Genomic DNA, 26902 nt, shown 5'->3' with positions numbered 1-26902 from the left:
CAGCCAACCAATAATAGTTTATGTAAGTGTTTGAAGGCTTCTGATTTGCTCAAACAAGCTCAGCATTGTTATAGGGGGTTGATGGCCCTGAATCTCCCATGCTGCAGACTGTAAGCAAGAGTCTAAAACGTACATGCCGGTTGCTGGTTAAAAGTATACTGGTATCACAGAAGTGGGAGTTTAAGAGGCTTCCCCCACACAATTAGCACACAAGCAATCCATGAAGAGATCTTGCCAAGAAGATCCCAGGCAATAAAAGGGTCTATCAGATCCTGAATATCTGTCAACAGTGCAACCATGGATCCAAAATTGCTTACATGATCACAAACCTTAGACAAGCTTCCTAGAGCCTGCAACCAATCCCTAAAGTCACATTTTAGGTCTTTCGTAGATGGTCTGCCTCATGTGTACTGTCAGAACAGAGCTTTTCATAGATAAGCTGTAATAAAACAGTGCTCGCGAACTCGAGCCTTGTTTGTTACACAAAAGCACTTTTTACTGCACCGTGAAGGGATTCCATTTGGTGTAAGCAAGTTGATAATGCATGGTAATGCTTTTAGAAACTTTCCACCTCAATCAAGAAGTCAAAAGGATAGACATCTTCTTCTAACACCCATTAGTACTCCATGTCACGGCCAACTAAAGAAAAAGTCTTACATTGCCAAGATACTGGTTGGCGAATGGATTCATTTCTTAGAATAGGGAAACAAAATGAGGCCATGTGGTCTCAGACCAGGCTAAGATGGAAGCATCTAACCTTTAATATGGTTCAACCTCCTCCAACAAGGAAGCATTTAGGCCAAGGCAAATGCTGTGTTTAGCTGATTAAGAATGAGTAAAGGACGAAGCATTGGGCTCATGACTTGGCTCGGAAAAGAACAGCTATTGAGATTCGAAGAACCATCACATAAAATAACAAGCCTAACACCGTTAGCATTGGATTAGAAGTCAGTCATGGAGGGATACTGTAGCAACAAAACTAATGACTAGAAAATTTACAATGATGCCAAAGGCTGAGCTAAACAGTGGGAGAAAGAGAGCCACTGGGGTTGTTCTCAATGCTCAGCGTTCACTCTTAAGACTAATGATGCTTTACCCACAAGGTATTACCCACAGGTGAGCAATATTTCCACAGAAAAGTCTGAATGTATTCGATTATTTGCCTTTTGGCATGGTGCTATACTGGATTACTAAATATTCACCTATAGCACAGAGATGGGAAGGTATAGACCCTACTTTTTTCAAATGTTCTCTAATGCAGTAGTTCCACAATCGATTGTTCCATTAACATACACTTAAAAATATATGATCATTTTAAATAAAATGGCATTAAGCTATGTGTCACAGAGCACATATTACTGGGGGTGTGGTTAATTTATGACCGAGCGTTCTTGTTCAAATGTGTTGGTAGGAGCAAAATCTCTCGCAAAATGATATCCTGCACTCTAAGAAAGAACAGATTGACTACCATGTGCCACTTATGTACATCCATTGTTCACCAACGCTCAAAGTATTCTTGATTAGAAGGTAATGTCAGGGTGTTAAAGCAAATGGGGTATCTCAACCTCTATGGCTAGTTTCTCAGTTGGGCAATATTGTGCCTGGGAGAGAAAAAATGGAGAGGACTGAAATGCTCATTTACGAATGGCAAAGGGCATCACATACACTTGCAAAGAACAGATTTACAGACAAGAGGCAGCTGCAAGGGGGTTCTTGGTGAAAGGATCAAGCACTGGCGTACCTGGTAGCAAACGGATTTGCCAGAGACTGTGATTTCATAACATCACAAACGATCGTGGACACCATCAAGTCTGGCCTAGACAACAAAAGATTCAGTTGCTTGCATTTTACAGGTTTTTAACGCCTGTATGTATTAAGAGACACCATATAGCTTTTTCCCTAAGCTGCTGCACAGTCTATGTAAAGTACACTTCCCCCACCTACCTAACTGTTGTCTGTACTTTGAGGAAATGGAAATGACCCAGAACAGCGGCTTCATTTTGACCAGACCCAAACCCGGTGGAAATCTCCAGCCTGCCTGGAGTTTGACTTCTTGTGCAAACAGTGAACCAGATTGATAAAGGGCTTGCGTTGCTGTTGTGTCACTCAAGGCAAGGTGACACAAGGGCATCGTAAGCCCTTAAGTGAGATTTACTATGCCACTCAGAGCCACCGGACGTGGCTCTGCGCGGCATAGTAAATCTGGAGTAATGCAAGGCAGCGTAAGTCACTGCCTTGCGTTACTCTGCACCAGGAATGTGTCACATGGGTGGAGAGTGGGTGTTTGCACGCATCCACCCAACTATTTTGGTGCATTTCAACATTTACTAACAGTAGTAACCGTGGGAATGTGTCAAAATATCTCTATTTCTCCTTGTTTGTTTCCTCTTTCTAAGTGTGATGCATTCTGCAGAAAGAGGACAAAGTCTCTAAGGACTGTTTTGTGCAGGAAGATGTGCCTTCCTGCACACAAATAATCCTGGTTGTAATGCAGGCTCCCTTGTACCATGGCGCAAGAGTGCCTGTGTTGGTGCTTGGTAGCCACAAGTGAGCCAGTAAAGAAAAAGAGCAAGAATGTGCAATGTTAGTAAATATGTCGCATTCCTGCCCTCTCCATTTGTCACAGCGCAAGCTGTATCACTGCATCCAGTCTTGAAAAGTCTGGCCCAGTATTCATAAGGCCCAAAGTCTTTGCATTAACAAGCATTATGTGAGGCTTCAGTGATGACTGGTGCACTTTCTTTCTTACAAAACTATCTCAAGGGCATTTCTTCTAAAATCTGTCCCTTTTATCAATGGAAAATAGACATATCATTTCACACGCCAATTGTTTTACCAACAGGGAGGGTAATGCTGCATCTCAAAGAACAGACCCATCACTCCAGCACACTGTTTACCTCCTAGCCATAGTTGCTGAAGGTGCCATCTCAACATGTCTATGGCACCAATATTAACGTACACAATGCCTCTCGTTTGCCTCATCAATTTTTTCTATTTTTTGCACGTAGTTCTTTTTTCCTTTTCAGTTTTTATATGGAGTAACCATGGGTGATCCACGCTCCTCGTTTTACTGCCCTGTGGTTTGTCGTTCCACCCATCTGCCCCCTGATTATTTTTTCACTTCCAATACGATGAGGTCAAGTTTGCCCTATTTCATAGAGCATATAACTGTGCCAACAAATGCATTCTCTTTGTGAAATCAATAACATGTTGATGTTAATTAGGCAATATTTATACTTTCTATACCTTTTAAGAAAAACTGTTGGTCAACGTGCCAGCACAGAGGAGACAGATGTCTGCTTCTCTCCATATACAAGTATGAACCTTTCTCACCAGCTAGTAATTTGTGGATTCAAGATACCCATATTGTACTATATTTTTGGGCACCCAACATCCTCCCAACTTTTTGGAGCAACATCGAAGAAAGAAGAATTTCAATACACAATGACCCTAGGTCTCTACGTACTCTGTGGTGCAGTTTGCATGGGTAACATATTCTGATCTGCTTGAAGGGGTGGTCAGGCCTGGGCCGATATCGATTTGCAGTTCATCGCTATAATCTCAAAATGAAAAAGATGAAAGCAGGAACCAACATCTGGTATATGGGGTGATACACTCTTCATTTAATGTTCAAGTATGCTCCGCATGATCAAAAGAAATTAAAACCCTTGCATCAGACTGATGTCTCTAATTTGCACAAAAATAAGTGTTTAAAATCCAAAGAGTACCTCAGTTTTCTCCAGGAAGGGAGATTTGTTATGTCACCTCCATCAGTCCAGGCAGCATGATAATATTAAAGACCATGAACCGCACTGCTTTGGTACGAGAGAAACAAGCCAGGACAAATTCATTTGACTCACTATAAAACAAGGATCAGGCACGGGGAAGTGGTGAGGTAAATTGCAGAGCGGTCAATTTTCCAGTTTTTGTTACTTCTGGCATCTGTGTGGTCACAGTCCTCACAATGATGACTGAAGTCAGGTCACAAGGAAGGTGGAACAGAGTACGTAATTGGCACCATATACCAGACCTGTCTGCGTCTTACTATTGAAGGGCACTAGATCAAAGCCTTCTTGAGAGTCGTGGACGGGAATTGACTATGGATGAAAAAAATAAGTATTTTAGTGCAGCACACAGTATCCACTACGGTACAGGCTGTGATCTTACAAACCCTACAAACTTAAATGACTAAATCTGTATGGGAGAGTCGGCTAGAAATCAGAAACAAGTTTCAAAGGGGTTTTAATGAGGTCTGTAAAGTAGCCATTCCCTATTTTATTTTTTTACTGACATAGCAAGCGGTTGATGCCTTGGGGTACAGCCACAAGGTGGGAGGGAATGTTACTCTGTAAATCCTAACAGCTGGTTCAAGGTGAAGTAGCCGCCCCATGGAGAAGACGCTTTGGTATAGTATATACACACCACGCCTTCCGTCATCATTAGGAAGTTGCTTAGTAGAACAGAGATGGGGACTGCTAGAATGAACGTCACAAAATCTATGTCTCCTATTTATTACGTAACCAAACGTGGAAGCAATGATATCCTACGACATGTAAAGAAGCTCCAGACATGTGATCACAAACTAGCCCTTTAGGTAACAGGACCTGCTTTATTCATTACAAATGGGGATGAGAGACATGACACCAAATGTAATTTAACATTTTGTACAGTCCTTGTTGGTCCAAAAACAGTTGTCCCTGCCTTCACAGGATAATCATGTCCTGCATTAACCCAGGCTTTAACCTCAGTGTTATCTAAAGACAGGGCTAAAAAATAGCTTATCCGCTGATTCCTCCTGACTTGAAGAGCTACCAAAGATGCTTCTCGACTATCAGTCGAAATGTCTGTCCGTCAAAGGTCACCCAAAGGTGTCCCGCAACATAACACTAGTTTACTATAAACCGTTTACGTGTGTGGCTGACTGCAGAGCTTTGCCAGTAGAGAACCACCGCTGCGTAAAGTGAAGCATCGTAAGTCGTAAAACAAGCTGTGCTTTCTTCAGTGGTCCATCTGGTTCCCAACAGGTAGCCTATCAAGAACATGAACCGTCTGTCCATGTACTCCTTGGAAGGGGGAATCCACTTCTTCCATAAAACTGTAGATCTGGGGAGTTGAGGCAAAGTTCAAAAGAGTACGCCCTAAGTTGCATTTATACTGGGTTTATATCTTCAGCCAGAAATGGTGTCCAACATGATGAAGTTGGGCTCATGCCTCCCCCTGGTCACAGCCATGATTCCTATTTTTATCCAGGAACACTGACAGACATCATGTCTTTCAGATGCTCCACTCACGCAATTAATGGTTCGCGTGTGTATATCTAAAGGTACATTAGGTGGACATTTCAATTGCTAAAATGTACATTATAGCAAATGTATTCATGTACTTTCCTTTTTCACAAAAATAAACATTTTGGTTGGAAAAGAGGAGTGCAGTCAGTTCAGGCTCTCCGCCGAGAGGTGACTCGAACTCTTTGCAGGTCCTTATTTTACTACTGGTCAGGAAGCTTCCCTGCGTATCGCTGACCGACTTCAGAAGACTACTTCAGTGCTTATCTTAGTTGCAGTAGCAGACAGGCTCAGGATGGAGGGATGCATTCTTAAACACCAACAATCTGTGAATGACAGCCAGGTTCGTGGGCATTACCTTTTATATTAAAGGCTGTTCATCCGAGAGACCCTCCTCCCCCATTCACGGTAAACGAATTGCAAAGTGGAAAAAGTAGGAAAAAAAAACACCCAGTCGGACACTTCAGCTCTGGCTACCTTCGACTGGATGTCTGAGGATGATCGGGTGGACGGGCCTTCAGAGTACTGGCTCCGACCTGCTGAAACTCTAGGCACTAGCAGTTAGGAAGGCCATAAAACATTGTTATTCCTCAAGCAACTTTGCAGAATAAGCGCCAAGAGGCCCTGCTGTAAAAGAGTGCTTTATAAACTAACGGTACGAATACACAGAGGATGGGCTTTATGGTATAAAACGTCATCCACAGAAGGGTGGGTACAGGCCTGAACAGTGGCCAAATTCTAAGTGCCACTGAAAAAAACACACACATTATTTCTACACACTTGGGTGTATTTTTACTAAACGTCAATGAACAGCAAACAGCTTTTAGTAACCACAGTCAAGTTGATGCAAAGGTGCACACAGCTGCACATTTTATTCAACCCCCCCCCTTTTTTGTTTACATTCAGTCCTGTTGCCAGTGTTGTTGTGACAGACGACAAGTGACAGACAAACTCAGATCTTCTTGGAGTAGTGTCATGGGTGCATCTAACTGGGCTTAACCTTCTGACAGTCATACATAAGACACAGAAAATCAATCTCTTTAACACTATCCCAAACATTCAGGTAACTTTACATTTCATGCACCCCAACTTTGTGGTGTATAAAGAACCTTACCTTAGGAAGGGGCCACTCACATCAAAGGGGCACCTAACCCTCTTCCACGAGGGAGAGCCCCCCGTCAAAACCTGCTCAGACAAGACTTTATGCCCTCAATGTGTTGACAACTTTTTTGTAAAGGGATCTCTCCCCAGGAGTGTCCAAGCAAGGCCTCGTTCTCACTCACGCCTTTCACAACAAGAACTCTAAAAGGCTTCAGTGGCTGTTTCCCAAAAAATAAAAATAAATGTTTTTCTGCAGATGGAAAGTGTCCTGTGGTGCCCCAATAACTCTAAAGGTAAACTCTTGTGTTCCGCGGCATCATATTTTTCGACCAGTCAGGACAACAGCAACATACCCAGCAAGAGTGCCCATGTAATTTCCTTCAGCAACCTAAAAACACACCTTCTACTAAAAAAAAATAAAGAGGGAAGAAGGACTAAATCTTTTCCACCTGGTCATGATCACCCACAATACAAACCCCACCGACTTAACTCCCCTTTACAAGGAGTGCAAGTAAACAAGTTTGCCAGTTTAAATTAATGTGCCAGGGAACTCCACAGGACATACGCCTCATCGGTCCAATTACCCCAATCTTTTTCCACCTCCATAGCCTCGGCGATGTCATCTGAAACCAGCAATGTACTGATGTTTGTGTGCCTCTGCATTCGGACTTACAGATGGACTGTACCCGTTTCCTATGCTTCTGTCAGGTGCCCCTCAACTACCATCTTCATGCAGGTCTGCCCATTTCCGTAGCGGGTTCCAACGACCAGACTCCCTTTTCCCCAGTAATTTCTTGGAACGTGGCACATGGTTGAAAACTCTTCAACTGAACAGAAACCAGTACCTCGACAGAAACACTGTAGCCATCTTATCTGCAGGTGGGCTTAACTTACCCCAGTTTTCACCCCCAGATGAAGGGGTTGAATCAAGTGGTGCCTCCGCTTCCCTCAGTGTCTGCCACACCTCTGGATGGAATACTATTGGCTGGGCTGACAAACACACAAGACAGAAGAGCAGAAACCAACACTGGAAGCCATCCCAGGTGGCTTAAGATTACACTGGCAGCACAAACATGTTTGCTTCATGTTGGGTATCCACAACAAGAGGGGGTCTGGAGTGGAATTAACATTCACGGAGTTCTGCCATTTAAAAAAAAAAACAAAAAAAAAAACTGTAGTATATCCAATTAAATAAATTAAAAATAAAACCCACAGGCTGTGTTGCTGGCCGTTTCCTAGCACAAAGTACTTTTTCGCTGATCCAGAAGACGCCTTCCTGGCACCCAAAATCCCAAGAAGTGAATGGGGAAAGTAGTGATGTCTTCCGTGGATGGTCCAGCTCCCCGCGATGTGTCCTCGGGCACCTCCATAGGGTGTTCTTGGCCTTGATTGGGCAGTTATTCCAGTCCCAGGATGTAGTTGATTGCTTGCACCAGTCCTATGATAACAGGCTGCCAGGCCACCAGGTAGCGCAACCAGTCTAGTAGCTGTCCGTAGAGCATATGAGGCTTCTCCCAGCTGGAGGGTCAGAGGTTAAAGGAAAAACAAAGCAAAGAAGGGCATCATACATGTCAGTAATCAGTACATCCAAGTCAAAGATTTTGTCTTTGCATATGTAGAGAAGGTTGTTCATACCAGTCACTTCAACACAGGGCATGGCTTACAAGGGGATGGTGGACAGACCATTTGTTAAAATTAAAGAGGACATCAAGGCTACATGTTTAATTGGAGTAGATATCTCTTGCAATAGATTTTTTGGAATCTGAATGAGATGGCTTAAAAAAAACTATTTACAATTGCGGTCTTGCCAGACAATGCACCAGTTCACCACAGTCAACGTCTTGCTCAGGGTATACCAGAGTAGTCAGTGGGTGAGGGTTCACACACATTACACTCAAATTAGGCAACAAGAGAGGCTCCATTTGGAGAACGTAAAATGCAAAACTCCGCTCCCTTGTGGTTCTAGGTTGAGCTCAACCAGCTACAGTAGGTATCTGAGTGAAGACTTGAAAAATGCTGCTGGGATTTCCGGTGGGTAAGAGTCCTTTTTTATAAATAAATAAAAATAACACCGTTTGTCCTCCGGTTGCCCACTCCCAGGGGCCTGTACGGTGATGTGGAGAATGGAGAGACGTCCCGGTGCGCTCCCTGGGCTGCTCCAAGAGTTGCCGGGGGTGGTGGGCCGGTGGGCCGGTGAGGAGGTTAGCTGCCCGGGGGGCAGGTGCTGGATGAGGCCCGCGGTGCCACCTAGGCTGCTTTGGTGCAGATCAGTGCACTCTTCTTCCTGCAGAGCCTGCGGGGCAGGACTGTGTATCGGCTCTGCAACGAATCACGCTGAGGTGCCAAGAAGCACACGGGGTGCTAGAGAGAAGACAGGCGGTGGCGCCTGGAGGACGGTCAGTGCTTGGTGTCAGCCGCCAAACACAGGAGCGGCCTGGAGCCCCTGCAGGCAGGCTGAAGCGGGCTCTTCTGCACTTAATAAACTTGCGATACAGCTTCCAAGACCCAACATAGTAATGACTGCATTACATATGCAATGTGAGGTGCTGCAGCCAGCTATCGCAGAATGCTTTCGTGCTGGAGCGTGACTGACCCCCACCCTGTGGGAATGCAAGGAGAAGCTGCGGACCGTGTGAAAGAAATAGTGGTCCCCTCTTCACGTGGGAAAAGTGGGGGACTGAGTATTGGAAAAGTATGGGGCAAGGGACCTGCTGAGAGTACGCAATGAACTCACTTCATCTAAGGGCCGGCTGAGAGGGGAGCTTTGGTGGAGCTCAAGTCCTCTGGAATGAGCTCGGGTGAGATTCAGATGTCGACTGAAGGTGAATCAGAGCCATCTGAGGGAACTAGCCTGGGAAAGGCAGAGTCTGGTTGTGGGCTTAACAACCTGGCAGGCCTTCAGAAGATGGGGGACCTGTGACTTTCAGGGGGTGACTAATACACTGTGCATAAAACAGCCAGGTCAATCCGCAGGTCGCAAGGGTTGAGCGGAACGCAGCTCATTGTACTAATTGGCCCAGCCAAAGAGGCCCCGCGGAAGATGGAAGTAAAGGAGATACAGGGAAGAGTAGTAAAAGTTCAGATCTGTCTTGAAATTGAGGAGATAAGTTCTACTCCCTCACGGACGGCTCAGGGTCCACTAGCTGCAGCCCCGATCTAAGTGAAGACGAGGTCAGGCTGTCCCTCGAATGTGGAAGTAGTTAGTCTACAGCACCTGGGGGTACGGTGAAGCAGTGGAGGCAGGTAGAAGGCTTAAAGCAAGATCGGCGCGAACGGCAGAGAAGGATAAAGAACTGTAGGATGCAGTAGCCCTGAAGTGGGACCGTTCGGCCACAAGATTATTATATCAAGAGGGGTGTCCTGAGAACGTTTTAACATCAGCATCCAAAGGGGAAGGTCATGTTGATACCAACCTCACCAATGCGACAGCCAATTCATTGCTACACCTTATCTATGGCACAATAAAAGCGCTTCAGACAGAAATCCAGACAGAGTCTCGGAGGGCTCGTTGGCTTCCAAGCATCTCCAGGGGGGGATTGAAGAAAGTGTTGAAGACCGGCAGAGAGATTGAAGAAAAGCTCACCTTAATCGAAGAAAGAGCTTCGTCAATAGAAGCTGAAGTGGAGTGTCTGAAGGAGCAGGCCGAATTCCAGGGAGGGCAACTTTCTGACATCATGTGGAAGCTGGAAGATTGCAAGAACCACCAACGGCGGAACAACTTGTGCTTCCTTGGGATTAAGGAAGGGGCAGAAAGCAATGACATCTGGGCATTTAAGACCTGCCTGCTTAGAAATGCTTTTGCAGAGCTCACATCCTGGTGCTGGGAATCAGAAGTACAGAGGGTACACAGGTTCCCGCTAATGTGGAAAAGACAGGGCGCTGCTGAAAGTACAAACTAGAAGCATTCAAGAGCAATTCTTGTTTCTTTTTGGGAACTTTTTACTTAGACAAGCTATTTTTGAAAAAGCCCACCCTGATGCTCAGAGATGCTATGAGGTCATTCTTTTTTTGTGTGCCCTGATTTCTGCCAGGCTACGGTGGAACACAGATGGAGACAGCTAATTAAACCATTTCAAGAAGCTGGGACAGAAGCTTTTCTACTGGCCACTGCCAGTCTGGAAATTGTTTAAGGGCAAAATTCAAGTTTTTTTCATCAAGATTTTGGCAAAATAATATTTAATAATGATATTGCCCCACAGAAGTTGGAGTAACTACAGTGCTTTGGTGATTGTTGGTGGCTGCTGTATGGTCGTGCTGGGGCTAAATCCATATGTTTATGCTTCTGCCTTTTTTTCTGGGGGGGGGCTGTGTTGATTCGCTTACAAGTGAGCATAATATAAATTAAGGTAATTCACCTATTTGTCTGGGCAGGTCAAGGCTAGGAACTTGATGGAACACATCTAGGTTGTGATTAGGGGCATCTAATTAATGAGATTCTTTTTGGCAAATCGAATATCTGCAGAAGCATAGATGTTTCCATACCCCTTCAATATGTTCATCCTTATATAAGACTTTATTGATGATTAGATGGTATAATACTTTTTGCATGGGTGCTGGTGGGAACAGCCTGCAGCAGCACAAAGGGGAGCCTTTATTCAGGCCAAGGGGGCCCGATTGTCTCAGGTGCTGGGAGTGGGGTGGGGGAGCTGAAGTGGGGGAAGAGTTTGGCAGGGGGGGTGGAAGAGGTCTGGTTGGGGGAGCTGGATGAGGGAGGTTGGGGGAGCTGGATGAGGGAGGTTGGGGGGACAAGGGTAGAGGGGGGGGATGCAGATAAAAGATGCCTGGGGAGGGGAAAGATGATCTAGTCACAGTTGTAGAAGTAGGGAACAGATTTGAGTGTAGCAGGGATGTAGAGTGGCTATGTAGGTGGAAGAAGGAGGTTTTTTTGGTGAGGGCATGCACACCCAGCGAGAATGTAACCAGTCTGATCAAATTTATGTCATTGGATTGTACTGGTATCACGACTAAGCTACGTATAGCTTCTATTAATATATGCAGGGTTGAATGACGCTGGGAAAAGAAGAGTTTCTGAGGACCTGAAAGCAATGAGGGCAGATATTTACTGTCTTCGGGGAGAGACATATAGATTATACTAATAGGCAATTACTAGAAACTCTAGGTATGACTCTTGTGGTTAGCACCACGTAGAACACTAGAACTAGGGGGTGGTGATTCTCCACAGTGGCAAGATATGTGGCTTTACCCGCTGTGTGGCAGACAAACATGGAAGATGGGCTGTAACAAATGTCTTTATAACATAGGGTGTTATACCTTATGCTCACTGTATGGCCTGGTATTAGATGAGCCAGTCGTGTTCGATTTCTTAGTAGGGGAACTCCCGGTCTGACCTGCTCCCTAAGTAGTGTGTGTGTGGTGATTTAATTTTAATGGGGCCTGGAACACCTAGAGGGGGGATTGCAGGTCTCAATCTTGAATGATAAACTGGTTGTAAATCCTGTGTCTTCAGGACCCTCTGTAGTTTGGAGAAGGAGATCAGCCCGGTGGATACCTGGCCTAAGCTTAATGTGCCAGATCTCGCATTTACATTCTATTCGGCACGCTCGGTTCTTAAGCCCATTTAGAGTATTTCCTCTTCACCCCAGAGCTATTAATGGGGGGCACGATTAGAGTTATTTCCGTGCTTTATGTCAGACCATAATCCTTTGGTAATAGAACTTGCCCTGGGGGGGTTTAAAAGGAGTCGGAGGAGCTGGTCCTTCGAGAGGGGTCTCTTGACCGATCTCGCATATGTTCAACATATGAATATTTGGATAACTGAATTTTTGACATTTAAAGGGACAGTGCCCCTTGAGGAATTGTATGGGATGCTTTGAAAGCTGGAGTTCGGGGGGAAACTCTCAGGTTTAGTCTTAGGTGTCAAAAGTAGACTCAATCTTCAATCAGGGAATTACACCAAAATCTTGGTCAAGCGGAAGTTATTCATATTTCAGAGGTAGCTGAAGGGTTGAATCTTGTCATCGCCCAGCAACGGGTTGCAATTGCCAGGGCTGCAATTAAAGATATCACAGCCAAAAAGCTAGCAGAGAAGTTTCTCTCCAGGTGGCTGAAATGTTATGAATAAAAAGAAAGGGGTGGGTGGGGGGAATACATCTTAGCAGTTCGTACCAGTCAGGTGGCTGCAGGCCTTATTAATGAGATAAGGGATGCACAGGGTGGTTTAGTCTCGGACATTGGAGATATTAGCGAAGTATTCTGGAGGTATTATGTAGAACTCTATAGCGCTTCCACTACAGGGGGAACAATTTATGGAATCATTTTTGAGTAATGCGAGATCAGATAGAATTACCCAGGAGGAATGTGAGGGTTTAAGAGCTAAATTTACTATTGAAGAATTACAAGCTGCTATCCGAGATTGCACTCCGGGAAGGCTGTGGGTGCAGATCTAATTCCTTTGGAATTTTATGACTGTTAGAAAGGTACTTCTTCCGGTTCTGTTAGAATGTTTTGTAGAAGTGCAACAGGGTCAGAGACCTTGAGAATCTTGGTCAACAGTCAAAATAGCTTTGTCTCTCTGCTTAGTCCTATTATCAGTAAACTGGTCTCGGTGAATCAGCATGGCTCTGTGCCGGGGAGAGACACCACCGATATTTGTAGTGTCATAACACTTTTTGATGTGACCACTGCTGCGGGCAAGCCCATGACTTTGGCCCTGTTGGACGCTGAGAAAGCATTCAACAGGGTCAATTTGGAATATCTGTGGGAAGTCATGGGCTTGTTTGGGTTAGGAGGGCACTTCATCAAAGACATGCAGGCTATTTATTATAAGCCTGTTGCTCACCCACAATTGATGGAAGAACAGTCTCTCCCCACGTATATTGGAAGCGGTACCAGGCAGGGATGCCCCTGCTCCCCATTACTTTTTGCATTATACATTGACCCTCTCCTTTGTCAGCTAGAAGCTAATCCAGTGAGGCGCTGTGGCTAGGATACTAAAATTCCAGTTTATGTGAATAATGTGGCAGTGATAACAGCTAATACAGATGCTGCATTGCGAGAAATTGAAGCAGAGGCTTATAAGTTTGGGGAGATTGAGGTATTCTTTGAATAGTGGTAAAACACAGTTGGTGGTAAATAAGCACACTCCTACTGAGGATACTTGACTGGTAGAACATGCAGTGTATGTGGCGATTTGTAACAGTGCCAAACTGGATCAGATAGTCAAGTTTAACTTGGCACAGATTACGGGGAAAGCAAAACAGGACTTCGCCAGATGGAATAATTAGCATCTGTCCCTAATGGGCCAGTGCAATATTGTTAAAATGTTATTTGTACCAAAAGTTCTTTATCTATTCGGGTCTAATCCTGTAGAATCTGAAAGATCATAGGTCACCGATATGGATACTCTGATTACTAAATTTATCTAGCCATATGGCGAGATTAGGAGGGCGCGTAAGTATCTATCCTTACCCAGGGAAGGGGTGGGTGGTCCCTTCCAAATTTGAGGCTAATCAGCTGGCTGCCGCCCTTTGATATATGAGGCCTCTTATCGCTAGAAAGGAGGCCAGGCAAGGAGCCATAAATTTAGATTATACACCAAATATCTACGAGTTGCAAATTGGCTTAGTATCGAATGGTAGCTTGCTAACACTGGTAGAGCCCAGCTACTATAAACAATAAAGTTTGATTTAAGGTGTTAGAGGCTGCGTTCAGGGGCTGAACCTTCGGGCAGAAAAAAAAGCTGGACTTGGTAGGCTTAATTGGTACACCCCGGTTCTGAATATTCCCCTTCTACCAGATATAAATTTCAGGAAGGGTGTCTGGCTAGATGGCGGCAGAAGGGATTTCGAAAATTTGTTTTTTTCCTTTTCTTTTCATGGGCCCGGGATGATATCTTCTGAAGATTTACAGGGCCAGTTCAATCTAGACGACAGAGGCTTTTTTTTTTTTTTAAAGTACCTTCAGATACATGATTTTCTTTACAAGAAAATGTGTGGCCCAGTTGGATTTTCTAAGACCCCACTTATGGAGGTTTTGACAGGAGCTGGGAAGTGTTCAATTAGCTTGTGATATCCAATTTCTAGCTCCGGAGAGCTTGGCGATTAAGAGAAGCATAATGACAAGTGGCAATTAAGACATGATATGAATGATCTTAGTTTTTATGAATCTTTGGATCTTAGCCACATACTTTGCTTGTCGGAGCTTCAGGTGCAGCATTATAAGATGATCTTTGATTTATATATTATCCCTGCTAAAATTGCTAAGTGGGGAGTTGCATGAGTGAGGATGATGGGACTGAGGGGACACGCTGCCCCTGATGTCAATCTCTGGAAGTGGATCTTTTACATACGTTTTCAATTTACCCAAAGTTGGACAGACTGAAGTTAGAGATCTCTAAATTCTTGAGGGAAGTGTTAAATTTTGATTTGACACTTACTTCGAGAATTATGCTCTTGGGGGTACAAGAGACACCAGAAGCCACTGAGAGAAGGTTTTTCATTTTTATTGCGAGGACTGTGTGTCATATCTGTATAGCTGGGGCATGGCTCGATCCGCAGCTCCTATCCTTTCAGCAATGGCTGGGGCACCTCCTTTCATTGTTTAATCTGGAGAAGGTGCTGTATCAGTGAGAGGGAAATAAGGCTATGTGGAAGGGGAAGAAAATATGGGGACTGCTTAAGGACTGAGTTAACTCTCACTTTCCAGCTACAGTGCAAAGGAGTAGTTAAGATAGGTGAAAGCATTTCTGGCTGCACTCATATGCATTATTTTTTTATGCTATTGATGTGGATACCATTCAGTATTCTAGATATAATGAGCACTCTATGCACTCAAAGCACTGTAGGGAACGGAGGTCTGAAATGGATGCTGGGGATTTTGGCATTATGATTGTTGAATGTCTTGTGATATTCTTTGGGATTTTTTATATTAATTATATTTTGACTGTTGGTAATGGTTTTCTTTAATTCTTTTTCTTTCTAAGGTAACATTCATGCTCATGTATACAGTAAGCATTGGTATTTTTTATGCCTATGCTTAAGGGCCCCACTGATTCTTAGGCTGCTGTTGCACTTATGCACTTTTTTCGTTTTTTCTCTTGAGGTCTTAAATTCTATAGGCTGTTTTAATTTTTTATTGGTTCTATTTTCACTGTCTGTGCGACAACCGTAATGAATTTAATATGGATCGTTTATAAATCATCTGAGTAAAATTAAAAACAGGTGCCATTGTGCCCAGAATAACCTACTTTCAAGAAGGGTGAGGTGTAGCCAAGATTGAGAAAGAAAGCACTGTGGTTGCTTATCAAACTGCTATTTCATAACGGGTATTCATGAATTACAAGATCAGACCGTTCAAGGCAAACTGGGATACCCCCTCTTTCAACATCAATAGTGTCCTGTTGCAATAAAGAGTTCCAATAACTGCCCATGATGCAGGGACACCCATGAGTGGCTCAGGGTTGAACGCCCCGGATCTTCTTTTCATGATTTCTAACACACCTGCACGGGAAACGTGCGTGTCCAGAGCCCACTGATTGTGGCTCTGCTTTAAATAAGTGAGTTGCTAACCATCAGTGTATTCAACTATGTTGGAGATGGCATTCAGCCAAAGTGGTATTGCTAGTACTCCTACAAACTCTGGTGAGCACTGTGACCATGCCATGACAACTAATGGTCGACGGCAACAGATTATATAGACCTAAGTTACAGGTCTTTTTATCTGAACCCCAACTTGAGGAGAATGCTTCCTGGTGCATTGAATGCCCTAACCTTCCCCTCAAATGTGCGTGCAGAATGACTGAGGTGTAGATGAGGGGTTGCTACTCTAGGATGAGGGTCCACCACCTGTGTTTAGCCCTTTGAAGGTGGGAGGCCGTGATAGACAGCTTACTTATTGAGTTGGATGTCTCCCTTGCCCCCACGCATGTTCCTGTGATGCTCATACCTCTCCTGTTCTCTTTGTACATTTCATTGTATCCAGGCTGTTGGTGTCCAGCTGTGATTCTCAAAAATCTCAGTGGAACAGGAAGAGATCCTTTGTGTGTAACTAAGAAACTGAGACCAGAGTGAGTAAGTGAGCGGCCAAGGGCCAGACCGCTTCAACACCTGAACAGAAGAGGTTTTTTTCTTTGTTTTATCCATTTTAACTATCTGTGGTTAACCTGGGCAGAAAAGGACTGAACTCAAGTAACAAGTACCTGATTAGTTGAAGGCATACACGTGGAATCCACTAAACCGGGTGATATCATGGGCTGTCTGCTGTCATCACCATGGGGTCAGGACTTTAAGAACAATACTAGCTGTTTGCCTCTAAGAGACCAAACTACAGGATGACTATTATGTACCTGAACCTGAATAGATCCTCCTAAAAATTCAAGTGCTGCACCAGTTCTAAATCCCACTATTTGGTTGGAAAAGCTGGCCCTGTGGGGCATCAAAATGCATTCAAAATGACTGTCGAAGTAGTATGCAGAGCACGGCATGGATTCCATACGTATATTGTGAAGAACAAGGGGAACCCATGGACAGCAAGAGACCAGGGGTACGTATTATATACACAGAACAGCAGTCCCTTGTCAGCAAAGAAAAGAATAATAATATGGGAATACCATCATGCCCATATAACTAATCAACTTGTATCAAAGAATAAATTTAAATGTTGAATGGAAATACACAGCAAAGTAAAGGTGGGAAACAAACAAGTCAATAAAGTAAAACCTCAAGCATGTGTGTGAAAATAATTAAACCATTACATAAATCACAATTTTAGGCAAACACACCATAGCCCGTTTATACAATAATCACATGGGAAAGGGACAAGGTGTCATACCAAGTGATTGCTATTCAACCACAAAACTCTGCCCTCCAGGACAGACACTGCACCTCCCCATCACCTTTCCGCATATTCTTGCAACTGATGATAGTGTTGGTGTGAAAGGGGCTCACTCTACATTTCTACAAGAGACAGAGTGATTACACTACTTAGAAACAACAGAACACATTGTGACTAACCAATTGAAACAAAGTCCTTTGCTTTTAATAAAAGCTATACCACACACTATAGTTATAATAATGACTTATGCTTGTGTTATCGGTGTCTACGCTTTTTATCCCCACAGAACGATCCCAGAGTAAGGCTTGACTGGTCACCACCATCACCCCTAGAAGGGCAAAAACTTCTGTTTTGGCATTCAGTGTGCTTGCAGTTACCTGTTTCTAAAGTTCCAGGGGGCAATACTATAAAATATGTTAAGCAAATTCCAGAAGTCCAAACACCACAGACCCCTGGCCTAACAAGAGGGGAGACTGAACGTAAATTTTGATAAAACAACAAACTTGCAAAAATAGTTTTAAAACTTATCAATACTTTTTCAAATAGGATAGCAGGTCTTAAGCTGAGACAATAACCAGTATTTCTTTATCACGTAGGGGAAATGGACAAGAGCTCATTCACAACACAAACATCACAAAATACACTCTGAAACAAGCTTTGAAGCGCCACAGGATGAAATCAAAATAACAGCATGTTATAAAGCATAGGTGCATATATTCAGGTCTGAATGACTCCTCAAGCGATAGTTAAAGCTGTTTAGGTACTTATGCTCAATAAATTAATAACACTGGCCAAAGGTTAGTAAGGTAGGAACCGTGCTTCTCCAAATTACTGCAGTACATTATCATGATGGAAGTACACATACCAAAGTTTATTGTGGGATGTGTAGTCATGCGGGCAAAATGAATATTTTTCACACAATATTTTCCTTCCTTTTTGGGTTGAGCCTACCAGACACCATAAGTTGTCAGGTTGCAAAAGACTTATTGTGCGCTTACCAAGACCTTACTTTGGGTTTAATGCCCAACCACTGCTTACCATTGGTTGGCTTTACTATCATTCTCATTCGCTTTCTACTTACTCATAGGTGTGCTTTTTCCATCTTGTGTTAGTCTACCCTGGAGCACAGACTCTTTACCTATGTCCTTCCATGGCTCACTTTAATGGAAATACTGGTCTTTTTGCTTAAGCACTTCACAGAAGCACATGTATTTTCCAGCTATCTCCCTTGGGAACACCTCTCCCCCTTCCCACTGAATGCTGCTCTCTATCATCCATCTGATGTTTCCCCCCTTATGTTGTGTGTCTCTTTTTGCTTAAGCACTCCACAGGGGCATGTGTTTTCTAGCTGTCTTCTGTGTGCTTTCTTCTCCCTTCCTATTCATGTTATTCTATCTCATCAGTATATATATATATATATATATATATATATATATATATATATATATATATTTTTTTTTTTTTTTAAAGATCCAAGTGCCATTCACCATCTTGGACCAGTAAATACAAAATTAAAGCAAATGGTGCCACTTTTATTCAGAGTATAAGTGGAATGATAAAACAGTGATTGTGCCTTTATTTATTTTGAAAAGCTGTACAACAAAGCAATTAAGTCCCAAAGGAGTAACCTACTGTCTTTGGAAACACTTGGATAACCCAATTTGACTAAGGACAGGGACTCTGGAAGGATTCTCTTAACATGCTGTTCTGGATGCTCATTGAATCATAACATATTTAGGCCTGGGAAAAAATGATTTAGGAACAAAACAAGAAAAAACAAGGATTAGCAAAGCCAGTGGGTCTTTACTGGGCAGAGAGCTATTGGCTTTGACAATGTTTTTTTTGTTTCCAGATGGAATCTGTGTATGTGCACACACGGTGGCCTTCTTGGAACGCGTTTTCTTAAAGTTTAAGAAAAAGGACTGAAAATGGCTGCTGGAGAAGAGATTAAGAGTGCAGAGACAGTATCTAGGATAGACAAGAAAGGTATCCAGTTACGAGCAAAGGGCTGACCCAAAGCCTAGCCTATGTGTATTGTATTTGAAAAATACACCCTTCACCACAAACAGCTATTGCCATCTCTAGGTGAGCCCTAAAAAGCTGTGAACTTATCTCTCGAAAACCCCTCTATCAAGGACATTCATGTTCTCTTCTTTATAATGCAGACATAAGAACCCGAAGAGTTACAAATGAGTCCCTACTGTAAAACGAACCCTGGAAGAAAGGAGAATAATGCTTTCACTTCTGGTCACAGAAAACTAAACTTCCTAGCACGGACTCGCTCAGAGTATTCAGAGAAGTCCTAGAGGTTCACACATCAATCTACATACAAGTAACAGGGTAAAACAAGTACAGAAGTCTACACAGACAATCATACTATGACAGGAGACTATCTCCACTAATAGAATACGACAAAGGTGAAAAAAGCACTACACCCATAGTTTGGAATGTTAGGCTTTGGTTAATCAATACAAATGTCCTAAACCCATTAGTTGGACACTATGGCAAAATCAGACATTCCATAGTTATTAGTTGTGTAGCTCTAATTTTTTGTGGATTACTAATCCAGTGTATCAAAAGAGACCTTATTTGAAGACTTTCTATGAAGAGCTACAGAACATGTGTGTTAGTGATGTGAAGCCTGGTAACCTTTGACCCTCTGGCCATTGATAAACTGTAAAGGCTTCCTCATATTCTCTGACAAAATGTTTGCTAAAGAAAAATGCATAATGTTCAGCATGTCTGTGGCTGGTCATTACATGGGCCTACACACAGCTCCAAGGGCTGTGGATGCCACGTGGACACCAAGGGCATCCTTTCAATACTGGTGGCGCAACCTTTTGGCAACCAGCCACCCTGCCCGCTCCTGGAATTCTTGTTCAGAAATACCAAGTTTAAGGGCTCACAAAATGGCATCATGCCTTAGAGGCCTCTGAGGTATTTGGAAAAAGAAAGAAAATGGACAGAAGGTACTCTCTTTGCTGAGCAGATTTCAAGACAGGTGAGGAAAACTACTTCAGCGATGACTGTAGCAATGTTCGCTCGGCCTGCTCATATCTGTGGAAGAAAAACAACACTCCGTAAAATGTGTCAAAAGTGAGCAACCAGTGGAGCACACAATTCATACCCAAGTCCAGAGCACAGCAAAAGAGGGTGTTCACTGACCCTAAAAAAACACAGGTGCTGGCAAAACAATAAGTCTAGCTTTAATGTGCTAACACATTCAAACACAAACATGCGCAAATGCTGTTAGCAAATTAGCTGTGAGCACTTGGATATCATGAAAAATATTGTACTTCTGCTGCAGAAGTCTTCTGAATATGGCTACTGCATGTCACAAAGTGCCTACCACATGCTAAAAGCAACGCACCTCTTGCATGTAGAAAAGTGCCCCATTTTGGCATGTTCACCCACACTTTTTGCCTGATATCGGATGCAATTCTGACTGAAAGTGCACTAGGTTCCTGCTATCCAGGTCCCCAGTGCCAGATCTCTTTCCCTAAAGCTATGCAATTGTTCTCCGATTGGCAAAATCTTTGGTCCCCCTGTAAGTCCCTAGTAAATGGTACCCCTGGTACCTAGGGGATGGGTACCAAAGAGTTCCCTAGGGCTGCAGCGTGTATTGTGCCACCCTCAGGGACCCCTCACCTAGCACGTGCAGACTGTCACTGTAGGCTGCATGTCTTGGTGCAGCTAAAAGTGAAAACACAACATGGCACACATCTTGTGTGCCATGTCCCCTAACACTGAATGCAATATGTGTAAGTCACCCATACAGTAGGCCTTGCAGCCCTAAGGCACGGGGCATTGTATTACATGTGAGGGTATATCTGCTTCAGCAGATATGCCCCTATGTCTTTGTCGATTCTTAGACATAGTGAGTGAAAAGGGAAGCCATTTTAGTACATGTGCAGGACACTGGTCAATATGAGTTCCCCAGCTACATGATAGATTCACTGAAGATAAGGATGTTTGGTATCAAACATCTCATCTTAATAAAACCTCACTGATGCCAGTGACAGATTTATTAATACATGCACCAAGAAAGCACCTTAGCGGTGTCCCCTGAAAAACCTGCCATTTAACAGTGTGTTGGCTGACTAGTTATATCTAGCTTGCCACCACCAGACACAGTTCTGACCCCTGGGGGTGAGAGCCTTTGCTCTCGAGCAGACAGAAACAAAGCATGATCTGGCAGGGTTGTTAGCACACCCCTCCCAACAGGATGACCTGCAAATCTGCATTCCAAAGCAGGGGGCTTCAAAGAAGCCCACTGCTCTTTATATGTAGATCTCGCTTCCCTCAAAGGACAGGATGCCAACCCCCCTGCCCAGGGTCCATTTGGTACCTGGACAGGTGGGAAAATTAGTAGTGAGAGAGGCGTGCCCATCTCGGAGGTCAGTCCCACCCCTAAGGAGAACTGCCTGATCTGGACACAACTTTTGAAAGTCTGCCATCTTAATGATGGCAGAACTAGGAACTGTGGGACAGGGTTATGCCCACTTCCTACAGGAAGTGGTCATATAGTGGGCATGGTGACCCAAGGGGTAAGTAAGAGATTGGCTACTACCCAGCACTCCCCTAATTTCTGTATTTAGGGGAGCCCCTGGCACCAGGAAATCAGATCCTGTTGGCCTGAAGTAGAAGAACGCTCTAGAGGTGCAAAAGGCAGGAACTGAAGACCAGTGACGGACTTGGCGCCGGCCCTGACAGCCTGCCTACTGACTTCAACAACTGCAAGAAAGACGCCTCAACCGGCAGCTGCTGAAACTTCCAAAAGTCTGGGAAGACTACCAGCCTTCACCCCAGCACAAGGAACTCCCATGGAGTAGCAGAGCTGCTTCCCTGCAGGCACCCAAGAAATACTGAAGAGGACTTCTTTGCGGCTCACCCTGACTGGACCCCCAGTCCCAACCTGCAGCCTCCTTTCAGCAAGACCAATCCCCCATCGACTAACACTGGGCACACAACGCCGTACTACACATCTTTGCACCCGGCCGCCCCAGTGCCGCCCGGTATGACCTGTTGGTGTGGCCCTGACCATTGCCCAATACCTACCTTAAGTCCAGGAGATTGGCCGCGTAAGTCGCTGTACTCTACCTGCTTGCCATACTTGTTGTTCTTCCACAGGACAACATTGCAGCTTTCAAGAATTGCACTGTCAACTTTCCTAAACTGTTAAGATTTTTCTTGCAAAACGTATTTACATAAACCTATGGATTCTGGTGCCAAAACATATATAACGATTCTTGTTATTTTTGCAAATTGGTGTGGAACTCCTTATTGAGTTGAGTGTCTCATATATTGCCTGCGTGTGTATTTGCAGATGTCAAAATCTCCTCTCTTGATAACCCTAAAGCTGCTCGACCACACAATCCCACTAAGAAAGCACCTTGGATTGCTAGAGCAAGCCCCTGTCCACTAGTAAGGGAACCACTGGACTCTTTGAACGGTATACCTCATTTTGATAAACTATATAAAGAGCCAGCTTCCTACAATGCATTGCAATTAAAGCAAACCATAGAAGGCAGAAAAATACACCCAATAGCATGGTGTGAGGTAGGAATGCTCCTCTGGCTGATCAAAGATGTGACTGACAATCTAGTCCAGACAATGCATAAGGGAAATATATACTCAAATAAGTGAGTGGCTGAAAGGAGCTGATCCCAAAGTTTACTCAGTGTACTATTCACAAGAGACTGGATTTGCAAAACCTACAAGTGAGAGAAAACAAAGATCAATTCCAACACTGACCTGCCAGTAGTGCTTTGAGAATGGTTAAAAGGCAATATGTAAAATGTAAAATATGTTAGCTAAACAAATGTGTTTTGAGTTGTGGCATCCTATTCTCAGAGATGGAACAACAACTGAGGAACTAACAGTCCCTCTACTACAGAAAAGGATAGTGGAAGTCCCTCTCTGCTTAAAGTGATAGCAAACTTTTTTGACGGTGTATACCCATTGGAAATTCCCCTTTCCAAATTTCCCCTTTAAAAAGCGGGAAATGAAAAAAGGTTCAAGTAATAAGGATGTTGCTTTTTAAACTGATTTTGTGTTTTTATAAATATATTTCATTCATTTGTATTAAAAGAAACAAAATAGAGAGAACATCTTACCTTTCAACAGGCATTGTTCTTTGTTTTATTTGGGGAATTATTTTATATCTGTTTTTAGATGTGCTCCTGGATCACATCCATTGAAGGAAATATTCAGTGTTTATGAATATTAATGCAGATCCTTAGATAAAGGATGATCTTTAGCCTCTTGAAAAACCCACATACTAAACATGAAGACTTTAACGGGTCTCTGTAGCTCAAAGCACATAGGGGTGAGGCAGAACTAATGGCAGTGATGGAGCTTACGTAAACTGAAAATATGCAACAATAAGAGGTGGCGATTGGAAGTGTGCCATCTACCGCAAGTACGTCGACTAACATTCACCCACGACCTGTGCACAAGTTCTCAAAGTGATGGCATCCCCACTACCACTTAACACCTACATTTGTCTACCAAAATCAGACCTGCAGAATATTCGGTGAAATACACACTCTTTGGAGCAATGCACTTGCAAGATTCCTTCTTCAGGAACACAGTTCCTTCACTTTCTTGTAATGACGACAACTTCATGAGATTCAGGATATATCGTAAAAATACTTGCTCAATAGCCCCTTGGACTTTTAAGTGGAGTGACCAGACTGTAGCCTAGTCTTCGCTAGAAAAAGTCTTTGAAACACCTACAGCGAGTATTAGCAATGCACAAATAATTAAAAATGGAACATCACACTTTTAAACATTTGCAAAGCTCTGGGGCTTTCATTCAACAAGAAGGAGCTTACTGGAGTATCTGGCAGGTCTCTAATCACCTTCTCACATATTTAGACATTCTACAATCAATCACTCAATGAAACTATGCAAATGTGCTCTCTCAAAGTATCAACTTAGAAGGCGTTGTCTTGGACAGAAAGGAGATGTTTCCAGCATTGAGGCATGCTATTTTGGAGGCAAGGGCAGGGATTGCTTCATGGACCTTATTCATTCTGTTAAGTATAAGAAACAAATTAATGCCTTTTCCCAAGTAATCCGATCAGGAACAGCTTCTATTAGTTGTGGAAATATGGTCTAACTTGTGAATCTATGAATTCTAGCAGAGTAATGACAGAGCACTGTGAAGAACAAGTGTTTCGATTCAAGAATGGACAGCTGAGGTAGCTTTCCCGTGATTCAAACTTGTGACCTGTATAACACCAGAAGTGAGTAGAAGAGTTTCACAAACTGAGTAACCTTGATGGCAAGTATGCAGCAGTTCATGCAGAACATGCTCCCGCCTGGTGTTAAACATCCATTTTTGTATTTATCTTTGTCATTAACATTTGTATGTAACTTTGAAACAGTTTTTACACAGTGTGCATGCTGCCTAACAACTGCTTCAGAGCATACAGGAGATATTCTTGTCAGCTGTCACTCCTGCAGCTGTGCTCTCTTGTTACATCTGCTAAATACTTCATTACATCTAGTTAAAACTGAACTGTGTACCAACTCGTTTTATGATGGCATCATACATGCATCTAAAAACTTGCTATATACGCCTCACACATCTGCTTTTGGAAAGTTACCATGTAAGGTATCTTTAGGAACACCTCTTCATGTATAAACCAAAAGGACAGTGTTACATGACATCCAAGAATTCTTTGGGGCCTTACCAAAAAAATCACGTAGGCCGACAACGGACGAAGAAATCAGTTTCCAGACAAATAGTTGAGTGTTTCTTTTTTGCCATGAGCTACAAAATATCCGGCATGGGAGGGACTAGGTGCTGTGCTTCTGGATCCAGGACACTTTAAATAACTTGCGTTACATTCCTGTCTATGATACAGGCAAGCCAACACGTTGCTATCTGTCATAAAACAGGCGTGTGCTGCGGTGGATAGTAGATCTTGCAGAATCTTTTCTCAGATTTTTTGACTTTACAAGTACCTACTACTGCTTTAACAGCTAATCATGTACTGGTACCCATGAAGAAATAATATGTTGACAATGCAACTGCATTTATTTTGGATGAATGGATTGCTAAACTCAGTGCTTCTCAGAATTACCCTAGGCAACTATGACATTCCTACCTGCTTCCGCTACACTGTTTGTGAGACTCACTTATTCAGGTACCACCACACATTTGATTGTGCAATAATGCCACAACACTAAAGCAATTGTAACAGATATTACTATTATTGAAATGTATAAACACGTATTGACCTCAGAGTAGTTAATTCTACCAGCAGGATGCACACTACTTGTGCTATGATCACAAATGGATATCTGCAGTTGGTGCATTTATCCGCAGAGTGTATCTTACAGTTAACTTAGGATACTGTCCTGATGGGCATGCGCGTCGGCATATGCACGCATCATTTTAGTCAAGCCACATCCGATGACTGGGACTTGTGTAAAAGGATGGAAACCTCTATACTCTTTAAGAAAATGAATTTGTAAGTCTATTTATACAATCTAGAAATAACTTCTTTGTATGAAATACCAATCACTCTATAACAGCTAAGGTGAGGGCATTTACGACAGCCTTCCTACATGCATAGTAACTCTCACACACCTATGGTGCTTTACAGTAAATGCATTTCTTTTGTTTCAATGGGCCAACACCCACGTTCAACTAACTTTACGTTTTTGCCTTCCCAGTATCTAGCTCTGGATTAACAGCACTTTTAAAAACAAATTAACAGAAAAATAATGGCAGTACTACTAACTGGACAGGATAGTTTATGGAACAAATCCTTATGGTTTCCAACATGGGGGCTTTATTTATCCAGTATCAAAATATTGCAAACGTATCACCTTTCTGTACAATAAAGGGGTTACCAGCCTCGACCTTCTTTTCAAATGCATTCCCTTCAGAATATTCACCTGCTTATTCCAAGAGACGCTGATTGATCAGTAGAAGGAGCCTGTAAGGAGCCTGTAATCCCTTGACATTGGACAATGGGAATACACGTTACTTAGGTTTGCCTACTTAGGGATTCTAAGACTGCAGTGTGTGTATACGAATGCACCTTTTGCGAGGTCTTCCTAAGTTTGACTGTGGTTCTTAGTTGTACCTTGAGTTTCACCTGCCCAGTATTGCTCAATGTTTGGTAATTGATAATTGATAATCCAGTGTATGTTTTTTATGGGACTGTGCACTTGAAATGGATATTATTAGCGTCAGTTTTTGCCAAACTACAGGGGAAAAAATGGAAAAAGCGCTATTAGGAGCAAAAACGAAGTAGCCCAGGTGTTCATATACATTTTCTAGTAGTGGAAAAAATAACTGGGGGAGTGAGATGGTGCAAGGCATTGGGGGTGCTAGGGTTTAATTAACTAGCCTAGAGAAAGGCACCCCATACTCCCCCTGTGGACCTTTACCTAAGCAAATGAAGAAAAAGGAAAATGGGCTTAGGCCATTGTATTTCACAGTGAAATGTTAAATATAATTAAAGATCCCAGTTTTCCATTGTTACTGATAACTTCATACAGAATTGTACCTCTTTTGCGGTCTACGTTTATTTTTATATACAGAAAAGAGGACACTGGGTCTTCTTGTGAATGATTCTGAGTGTTGCAATGCCGACTACCTGGCCAGTTGCTGTACGTAGTGGCAGGCAGGGGAGTTAAAGAAGAAGGGACAGCTTTGCGTATGCAGCTATTGAAGCTCTTCTGCATTCCTGATGTATACAGAT

The 26902-nt window shown here is 43.2% G+C and overlaps 1 protein-coding gene across 1 annotated transcript in view; it reads right to left on the bottom strand.

Moving 5' to 3' along the window:
• Window positions 1-5913: 5913 nt before the first annotated feature.
• RNF121 (ring finger protein 121) overlaps window positions 5914-26902 on the bottom strand; it is a 125117-nt gene continuing 104128 nt past the window's right edge. Inside the window, exon 9 of the mRNA XM_069203740.1 lies at window positions 5914-7904. Within this exon, the coding sequence (XP_069059841.1) occupies window positions 7784-7904 (121 nt within the window). The 3' untranslated portion in view covers window positions 5914-7783. The remainder of the gene's footprint in view (window positions 7905-26902) is intronic.

Source organism: Pleurodeles waltl, chromosome 8 (assembly GCF_031143425.1).
Source record: "Pleurodeles waltl isolate 20211129_DDA chromosome 8, aPleWal1.hap1.20221129, whole genome shotgun sequence".
In the NCBI taxonomy this organism is placed as follows: Eukaryota; Metazoa; Chordata; class Amphibia; order Caudata; family Salamandridae; genus Pleurodeles; species Pleurodeles waltl.
Note: the sequence above shows the minus strand (reverse complement) of the source record. Positions and strands in the feature narration are given on the sequence as shown.